The sequence below is a fragment of the Anopheles gambiae genome, chromosome 3 (assembly GCF_943734735.2).
Source record: "Anopheles gambiae chromosome 3, idAnoGambNW_F1_1, whole genome shotgun sequence".
In the NCBI taxonomy this organism is placed as follows: Eukaryota; Metazoa; Arthropoda; class Insecta; order Diptera; family Culicidae; genus Anopheles; species Anopheles gambiae.
The window spans coordinates 20,371,080-20,381,607 of NC_064602.1; the positions used below are offsets into that span (position 1 = coordinate 20,371,080).

Below are 10,528 nucleotides of genomic sequence, written 5' to 3' on the forward strand. Positions count from 1 at the left end.
GAGGGGGGAAAGAAATTAGAAACTTCATAAATCTGCACATGAAAAGTGAGACTTTCCGTTCTGTGTGCGTTGTGAAAAAAGTTGCTCCTATCGGTTTAGCGCAAGGGAGTTTCCGCTGGTTCATATCCTCGCTGCAGTCACTGCTGCAGTCACTCCCTTATACTGTGGCTCCGGTGACGTGAGTGGTACTGCAACGACGGTGAAGTTGAATTGATGTCTTATGAGATTAGCTTGCGTGAGTCAAATACTGAACCGCCGGGGTCGAGGCGGACAGAGTCGTTTATGGCGTTTTGATCGAATGTATTAAGTTATGAAAATTCGACACTCAATTATCGGTTCGTTGGACCGAGCGGGACCGTGGTAATTGAAGTAGCGCACCCAAGTGCTACTGAAAGGAGAGACTGCTTTCTCTGCTAGTTCGTATCAAGCGTTTGATTTAGCAACACTAAGCAGAGCAACTTCCTCTGTAACAAAGATATGAATAAAATATTTTAAATAGTGAAGAATTCCTATTTTTGGGTAGTAGAACGCATGAAATAGTTGATTTGTTAAACGAGTAAAGTTTATAGCAATTAATGAACTTGAAAAGAAATATAATATAATGCTAACAAATCTTGTAGCTGTGTTGGAGCCAAAAATTGGGCATATAGGCGCCTAAAGCGCCTAAAAGTATGCTGAGTGGTTGTATCCTTGCTTTTTTAGCTAGATTCAATGTTTGCTGGTTACATTGCATACCTTCAGGCGTGTAACAAGACAAGCTAAAGGAAGGCAAATACTTATGCCTCAAAATCATGAAAATTGTAGATAGTCGCAGAAAATTGTAGACATCCGCAAAAATACGCTTTATTTCATAAACAATGCAGCGAAATGAGTAACAAAATAAAACGATTTAAGAACAATTGTCAAGAAGCTGTTTTAATTTGCCCACTAATATAATTGGTGCTTTTGGCTTAATTCTGGTTTGAAAAAGGTTTCTTAATTTCGTTTCAGAATGCTGAAAAGCTTGCGCTTAATTGGAAACCACACTATTTGTGACTAAAATTACACTCTGCTCATTACCCTCCACTAGCAGCCTGTTAACTACGAAATGTCCCACTACCGCAATCAAAGGCAATCGGTTTACAACAAAACCCATTCAAAACAATCCCTAGCCAAACGAATTTGGGGTTTTGATTATTATTATTTCCACAAGGAGCTTCCCACCAGACCCTGTTCTATCTGCACTTCCCAGTTGCCAAAGCGGCCAACATCAAATTGTTATCGTGTACAGCCTTTCTTCTCCTCGGTGGCCATTCCTGTTCAGCCACACGCGCCACAGTAGTCATGGAATGGTGAAGCGTGGTGGATAATTTTCCTACGATTGTCATCAATCATGCGTCCCGGCCGTGTGCCGTCCGATCACAACCAATATCCAAACCAACAGCACTACCAGCACTGCCGCAATCAATTAGCACTGGGCACCATGGGGCGAACCGTACCAAAACGGACACTGGATCGCTAATTAGCATCGAACAATGAAGTTTCAATTTCACAATAATCGACTTAGCAGGGATTCAATTTCTCGACCTCACAATACCGCTCCCCCTGTCGCCCGTACCCTTCGTTTTGGTTCTTCCCCTTCCTATTCCGCCATGGCGTGGCTACATTCAAACATAACTAACCCCTTTTAACCAGCCCGAAACTGAGGGCGAGAAGCGTACTAAGATTTAGGCAAACAACGTCACGATTGATAATGTCCTTTGGCGCCATGGTGGTGATGGAATTTGGGGAAATAATGAATCACAGGCAAGCAAACAGACGGCTCGAAAAAGGGTAGCAGGGTGCCACCGTATTGTAAGGATTCGCTGTCGCTTCTCTAGGTGACCGATTATTAAACAGATTTCTTGTTAACAAACCATTTAACACTGTTTTAATGAAAGCTTTCGGTACTTTTTGTGTTTTAAAACATAATACTGATACAAACGCTATGTGCTCAGAAATTTAGTTGATTTGATTTGAAACTATGTTTTGCTCAGAATTTGATTCAAAATATAACCTATATGTCCTTAACTTGTGTGACGTATTTTACTGCATGAATGCCTGTCTTTAAGGTTTACTCTCCTCTCTGTTGCCAACTTTTACCCCTACCTAAACCCATTTTCTATCATTATTGGTGTATAGTTCCTGTTATAAAAACGAAGCCTTAGTAATCACATTGGCTCATTTGTTAACTTGTACTTAGTAGTTTTTGTTCAACAAAACAGCTTCCAAGGCTCACAGTGAGACAAACATTTATAAGACAAACCAGTACGCTAGGATAATCGATTCCTTTTTATGGCTTCGTTTGCGTACATGTTTAAGTGGGAGGCTTTAATTATAGCTTCAAATAGCTCCCGAGTGTTCGTTTTGTTTGTTATTGTTTAATTGATTGTACTCTGTAACATAGTTCTGATTTTACGTACATAAATGAGATCATATTTAATATTAGGACAACAGCGTCATGTTTGCATAACTTCAGGAGCTCTGACCGTTAAATTAAGGCAAGTAAAACATAAAATGTAGGCAAACTTATGATTATTGATTTTTGTATCTTTTCATTACTAACCAGTATTGTGACATCTACAAGGCTTTCCTAAGACTTTCCCACAATTCATGGAGCGATTGCCGGAATTTTTGGATCATTTTTATTGATTTGCAATGGGATGATTTTTAATAAATCCATGGAATTGATCCAATAATCTATGAGATACGGTGCATAAATCGTGAGGCGCACCCAAAACATTACTGGAACTCAGCTGTAAATCGTGGGAAACCCTGTATCGAATTAAAAAAAATCGTCTCACTTCATCCCATACATCATTGTAGGCGCCCGCTTAAGATGCTCATTTTATCGCTCATCAAATGGCTACAATCAATCGATAAACAATAGCATGTAATCACTATTTAGCTCACAACAAATGGATAAACGATGTCACACTCTCCTAATAACTGCCGTACCGAGGGCAAACCCTCAAAGCGATACCATTGTCGACTCTAAATAAAAGACTCATTTACCACTTTGACTACCAACCGTACTAATCGCTTTGTGCGAACAGTTTTGGTCAATTTTATGCTCGCCTAGCTTTATGGCTCGACCCCTAGCCGGAGCTGGTAGCTGGCTACGGTGACCACGGTGGTGAAATGGTTTAACTCTGTTACCCTCGCCTCGTACACTTACAGTGCGCCGGTTTCATCTTTTAATTGCGTTAGTTTTTCAATTTCACCCTACACCATCATCACAGGCGAAACCGGCAGCGGCCGGGATGGATACAATATTGAATTTTACATTCACCACCTGATGCTTCGAATGCATCCGGGGGAGCATCGGGATGCATCGCTGGCGTAAACTCTGTTATGGTGGTGTTGGTGGTGGTGGATTGTATCGAAATGCTGACGAGCTAACGAATCGAAGCATGCCGTGCTGCAGATGCATTCTTTTGTTGTTGTCTGACTACTCGTTCACTCGTTGAATGGAGAAAGCAGAGAAACGGAGCGAGAATTCTGTCAAAACAGCTTTGGAAGTGCCAGTGGCAATTGAATATTTCATTTTTCCACAAATGTTGCATTTATGGTGTTTAGCAAAGCTTTCTTCAATGGAGATGTTTTACTTTAAGATCTCTATCGCATTATGTCTGAAGTGGATCGCTGGATCCTAACGTTTGAACGACTCCAGTTGTAGATTTGAATTGATTTTGCTGGACAGATTCTGGAATTGTGCCACATTACTACTGTGTGCGCTGTAAAGTTTGACCGAATTCTATCTTACTCAATCTCTCAGCTTCAATGTCCACATGTCCGTCATGGAGTCAAATCAAGAATGAACTCGTTCTTCCGTTGAAAGGACTTTGACTGACTATCCGGCTGCGTGGTACTGAAAAAAATCACGAAATTCTGTATAGGCCGGTATGTCCTCGCAGGACGTTACACCAAGTAGAAGATGGCAGGGTCTGATCTGATACAGTATCACCCGACACTCTGGCACCAATCGAACAAGACATCGAACAAATTGTCAAATTGTGAACCTATCATGTCATGTCCGATTGGTGCCAGAACGTGGCCTATTTTTTTTCTTTTTCTGAAGAATTTTTGTGTCATAAAAACGTTCGAAAAGCTAACGATCGTTAAATAATATACCGCTAGCAACTTTATATTACTGGCTTCTCCAATATTTTTGCAGTCTCCAAATGATTTTGCGTTCATCTTACGAATTATTGACACTTTCTCACTTGTGCTTGAACCATTCCATGATTGATCAACCATTCCTCAAAACTGTGATAGTTGATCTCACAATTTATTGACTTGAAACATCTTCTTATTTGGCACATCTTTGTCGGTCAAGGCCTGCGCCTGTACCACTACTGGGCTAGGCTTTCAGTGACTTTTGGATTATCCCCACTAGCAGGATAGTCAGTCCTACGTGTTGCATGTTGTGAAGTCGTACGACCAGACCGGATCGGAATCATCTTTAAGTTACAAAGCAATTTCGAATAATTCTTAAAAATAGTAAGACATTCGATTCGAGTCGAGAAAATTAACTCCAACGTGAACTTTTCCATACAAATGAATACACAGAATTCGAGGTCGACTCGATTATAAGAATAGAATACGACTGATTGAAACATATTTGGGACACAGTCAATCAATCGTAGGATCATTTCTAAACTTTTACTTTGCAAAACCCTTTTAAGAGGTGAAGTGATATCACACTATCGTTCAAAGTATTTAAGCAGCAACGAATATTTCACTGAACGATGTTGAACACATAAAGAAAGTGTTGATGTTTAGTGAGCTTTTATTCCTTATCCACGGCTGATCCAGCCTGCAATGATGTCAAAAATAAATTTGGTGAAAATTGACACGCGTCCTTGCGGGTTGGCCTTCAGCTCAGCCTCGATCTCGGCCTCGGATTTGGTACTAGCAGTCTGCTCCTGTCCCTGAGCTCCCTGAGATGCCTGTGCCTGAGCGTTCGCATCCTCGGCAGGCTGTGGGTAAGCCTGACAGATGCACACCACCGCGAACAGAGCAAGCAGCACAAGAGCGAACTTCATGGTGACGGTTTTATTGTTGAGCGTTGGGTACTAGTCAACTGATGATCGTACGAAAAGCCCGAGCCTATGCTTTTATACTACATCCAGCAAGGGAAGATGTCCTCCAAAGCGCACAACAGCTTTGCGATGAAGTAGAGTTTGCTCAGATGGTATGAGAAGCACAGAATTTTGCATTCGTGGATTTGTATAACGTGTTCAAAAAGATTTCTGTATCGATTTTTATTGCACGAACGCAACATATGTCGACCTGCGTCAATGAAAGCTAGCGATGTAGCAACAAGATCTGTTTATTTATTTTACTGTTTTGAGTTGTGTCTACACGATAGCACATATGCGTTCAATATGTCCCATTTTGTATGGTATTTGTATAAGAACTTGTAACTAAAATCAAATCCGATTTCAGTTTCTAGGAAAGAAACGAGCCAATTAATGGACACCAACTCAAAAGTTGACACATTATGGAGATTCAATTCAATGAGTTTGATCAGTATTTGCTTCAATAATGTTTGTCCGATGTAAAAACATGGCAAGACAAATTGAAAACTATGCAGGAACAGTCAATAGACAATTTTTTATGTGTGAAGTAAAGTGATATCGCACTATCGTTCAAAAAGTGAAGACTGATATGTAAGTTTCTATCGTTGCTTTAATACCTTATCCACGGTTGATCCAGTTTACAACGAGGTTACCAACGATACTAGCAAGCGCTCCCCAAAAGCGTCCCTTCGGGTTGGCTTTCAGCTCAGCGATGATCTCGGCCTCGGACTTGGAACTAGAAGCCTGCTCCTGTCCCTGAGCTCCCTGAGATGCCTGAGCTCCTTGGGATGCCTGTGCTCCCTGAGCGTTCGCATCCTCGGCAGGCTGTGGGTAAGCCTGGCAGATGCACACCACCGCGAACAGGGCAAGCAGAACAAGAGCGAACTTCATGGTGACGGTTGTATTGTTGAGCGTTGGGTACTAGTCAACTGATGATCGTTCGAAAAGTCCGAGCCTATGCTTTTATACTACATCCAGCAAGTGAAGATGTCCTCCAAAATTGTTTTTTGAGTAAGTTTAACAGCTTTTCGGCCAAGTAGTGTTTGCTCAGATGATATGGGAAGTACAGAATTTAGCTTCCGTGTGTTTGTATTAGGCGTCCAGAAAGATTTCCGTATCGATGTTTTTTATCACACAGGCCTACCATATGTCGGCCGAACGACCCGCGTCAATGTAGGATAGCGTGGTAGCAACAAGATCTGTTTTTTTAGGTAAGCATTTGGACACCATACAAGATAAACAAACACAAAAACCACTCCACTTGAAAAACAGCTCTTTGCGTATACTGTCTTATTCTCACAAACATCCTTGTCGATCGGGTTTAGTAGTTGAAATGTTATAAATGCAAAATATTTTTGGGTAAGAAAAATAAAAATTTAAACGTTCCGAAGCTGATAAAAATTCACCGAAAATTAGGATTTTTTTAAAAGAAAAAATAAACTCCATCCCATTGGAGTTAATAAAGCACAATAATAATGCACTTATATTAAAGAACAACAATTCTACAAAATGCAAATATTTTAAAATAAATAACAGTTTGTATATTGGCCTTTAAGTTTGCAAAGCAGTAGATTGATTCGAATCCATGTTTCCTCCATTGACCTTTGCTACACTTCTCCTGGCTTAAAATCATTATGTTATGCTGTAACAGGTATATTTCCTGATTCGTTAACAACTGCTTTTTATTTGCTTTACAACGTGGCAACGTTCGGTGCGGTACATCCTCTATTGTGTCATTCAACCTTCATTGGCGATCGTGTAGCAAGCAAAGAGGCGGAAGTATTCACTGTTTAGTAGGTTTTCTACACAAATCTCTCGCAGTGTGGCTGTCTGTCGTTGCAAAACCATCTATGCAAGCAAAAGTACCAGCTTGCGTACCCCACATATTTGGGAAATACATGTTAAATCTGCTGTGCTAATAGAAACGTATGGAACATTTTGAAGGACGGCTTTAGTGGCGAGTTTAACGCAACTGCGTAAGGTCTATCGATTTGGGGGACCAGTGGATTTAATACAGTGGGAATAGTAGTCCCGTGAGGGTTGATGGTTGCATTCGTTTCTCTAACCGTAGCATAAGCATCTGGTCGACCGTCTAACTCTTACTAGTAAGGAGAAAGCAAGAATCACGGCACACCATTTGAGGCTCAAATTGCGGCTCATTTGAATGCCAACCCGGATACTACCTAGATTGCTCGTATCTGATTCACAGCGAGTAATTTGTTTGGAGGCGTTGTTTCAAAATAATTTAAATAACTTAAGGAAATAAAAAAACATATTAACATATTTTTTCCTTTTTTTTCTTTCCTGTATTAACACAATAATCATTTTGAGACGTGGTACAGCCGACGTGATACAGCTCAAACCCCCATTAGACCGTGCTCCCGTACGTAGGACTGACTATCCTGCTAAGGGTAATCAATAACTCATTGAATGCCAAGCCCCACTAGTGGTACTAGGCCTTGACCGACAACGTTTGTTGTGCCAAAGAAGAAGAAGAAAAGGGAGAAAAAGAAGACAGTCGCCAACTCACACAACGCTCAACATGGCCTTCGTGGGTTCAAGCCTCATATGGATATCACACTACTTGTTACTTTATAAGTCTCGAAAGCCTGTGTGTTGTGGGCAGCCGTGCCGACCCCTGGACTTGCCGTGGTAGTTGTGCTGCCACTGGTCAATGTCCAGGGGACGACAGTGAGTCAAGCACACTGTCGTACGCACACTAAGCGCGGGCCGCTTAGTGTGTGTTGTGCGCTCGGACAAGCAAGTGTTGCGAGCAGCCGGTCGAGCAGGGCTCCCGGCAGGGCACGGTACGGCTGGCGCGCGGCCGAGTATTTTAATGTGTATTGTGCTTGTGAGTTTATACTTATTATGTGTACTGTAATTTTGTATGTAATAAAGTACCTGAGAGCAAGCCAAAGACACAACACTGTGTACTTCGGCGGTATGATCACGCAGGTCATTATACCAATTAGAAGAAGGAAGTTATATTGACAATTTATTAGAGTTAAATAGTTTTCCAGGGCTATACAATGAGCGTGTTGCTTACTTGTATCTTGATTGATATGTTGTTAAGATGTTGACTTCTCGCCCAATATTGGTGTAAGTGCCGAATGAAAATCTATTTCAATTCTGCCGAATTTCTCGGTTGCCTGCCAGTTGCTTCGATATGCTTCAGGTATACAGTTAGCCCGAAGTTCAATTTTGTTTACCAAGATAGCCATAATCTTACTTGCTGGTCTACTCTGGGTTGAGAACGTCTTGCTACCATGGTCAGATGGCTAATCGTTCTTCAGGTTACTCGGTCTATGACCGCCTTCCTCTAATCCTAATACACAGTCAAAATTCGACAAGTTCTTCGTCGCTCGATCTTAGTGAGACATTTCGCTCACAGTCAATTGTAGCACCGTTTTAGTTCTAGCGATATATTACTTTAATGTGATCATCATTCACAGTAAAGCAAGAACTCGAATGCTCTCGAAACTGTGATGGCTCCACTAGCTACCAAATTTCACAAAAAATTGCGGCACCCTCTTTTTGTTATTTTTTAAATACAGCAGTCATTTACCGTCTGCTAAACGGAGTATTTTAAGATTCCTTTTAGGCTGAGAGCTGGAGTCGATTAGACCCCGTTTAGGAGTCGTTTAGTGGATTTGTTGCGCTTGGGATATTGCAATTAGACTGAGAGCTTGAATCGTTTAGACCTCGTCTAGGAGCTTTTGAAGGCATTTGCGTCGTTTGGGACATTACTATACCACTTTTCGGTCCACAAAGTTTTTATATCTAAAAAAAAATAATTATTCACTGATGAGCGACGATTTTTGTTCGACGAACGAAATAGCTAATAAACCCGCCTTTTAGCATGTTCACCTTTATGCCCCGTGAATAACCAGAACATCGTAAATGTTTCGAGTTGTTTTTTTTTCGTAAACGATACATGCTCAAAATTGATACCGAAAACCAGCATTTTTGAGAGCTTGGTTCGCCTAGTAACGACAAGTGTGACATTTGTGCCGTTCGAAATGCTGCTTGGGTTTTACAAACCCACAGGCGTTACGTGCGTAACGTCACCGCAGCGCGACGGGGTGGCTACTTCAGCAGATCATATGATTGTCAACGTAAACATAAACACATTCGTTATTCCGAAGACCGTACCGTGACCTTGGGCCATTCGTTTCCGTTCCCCGTGTGTGTGTGTGTGTATTTCCGTCCCGCCCAGCGATGCCAAGATGGATCTGCTCGAGCTGGACGAAGATTCGCTGATGGAAATCTTTTCCTACTTCTGCTTCAACGAGCTGCTGCTGCTTTCGTCCGTCTGCAAACGCTTCCTGTACATCAGCCAGCGCCATTTGCGCAAAATACGCAACTTCGAGCTGGACTATCGGAGCGTGGCCGGGCGGGACAACTATCCCGAGTATCTGCGCAACGTATTCACCAGCCTTGGACCGACGATGGAAGCGTTCCGCTTTTCCGGCGGCTACATTATGGACGAAACGCTCAAGCAGCACATAGTGGACAATCTGGCGGCGCACTGCAGCAACCTACGATACCTTACCATCAACTACACTATCCTTACCGAGCAGCATCTCCGTCCGCTGGCCGTACTACTGGCCACTCTGCACCACCTGGATCTGGGTCGGTGTGATTTGACCGACGAAAGTTTGGGTGAGTTTCTACGGTCCCGCCCGCTGCATCTTCGCACGCTTGCCATACCGGGCAATCCGAATTTGTTGGGCAAGTTTTTCAACGATTGGACCACGGCCCGCGAGCTGGAGCAGCTCGATTTGAGCTGCTGCTTTTCACTGAATGTGCAGGAAATGGATGAGTTTTTAAACACCGCCAAGTGCCTGCTGGCGGTCGACGTTACCAAAAGCCTCTGGTTGGAGCGGAACAAGGACATCTTCCAGAAGGACGGTCGGTCGATAATGCTGGGCACGAGCCTGCCGGTGCTGGAGTACTACAAGGCGGGCTAACGAGTTGTAGGTATAGAGAAATTTACTTTACCTTGCAAATCAATGAAACAATTCCTTCCAAAGTGTTCCAAGTTCCAAGTGTTTTCAAAAGGCCTACCCAGAGGAGCGAGATTAAAAGCCGTCCAGCTTAGTTGGTTGTTAACTACACTATATTGGCCATCGTTGTGTGGCAGAGCCTACTTTAATGCGACAATCTCCCTCTGGCCGGCTACACAGGCATAGATCCTACGCCTACTACACAAAGGTGATGGTACAAATAATCGATTCTGAAAGACCTAGTTCAAAACGATATTCTAAAACTGGCAAAGCCTCGAAAAGCAATCAATTTATTATTAATTGTATTAAAAGAAAAGGTTTGTGAATGTTTTAGGTAGATTATTAATTCTATTATTGCATTGGTAAGGCCTTTTTGCAGCAACCTACCATGAAAGTTGCATTCTACGATCAATACGCTAG

The 10,528-nt window shown here is 42.2% G+C and overlaps 1 protein-coding gene across 1 annotated transcript; it reads right to left on the minus strand.

Moving 5' to 3' along the window:
• Window positions 1–5,694: 5,694 nt before the first annotated feature.
• LOC133393309 (uncharacterized) lies at window positions 5,695–6,052 on the minus strand. Its single transcript, XM_061657768.1, has one exon. The coding sequence runs from the start codon at window positions 5,991–5,993 to the stop codon at window positions 5,721–5,723; it is 273 nt and encodes a 90-aa protein (XP_061513752.1). The 5' UTR covers window positions 5,994–6,052; the 3' UTR covers window positions 5,695–5,720.
• Between the last annotated feature and the right edge of the window lie 4,476 nt (window positions 6,053–10,528).

Excerpts from the sequence above, each read along its gene's own strand:
- LOC133393309 (XM_061657768.1), bottom strand. The coding sequence starts at position 5,993 with ATGAAGTTCGCTCTTGTTCTGCTTGCCCTGTTCGCGGTGGTGTGCATC.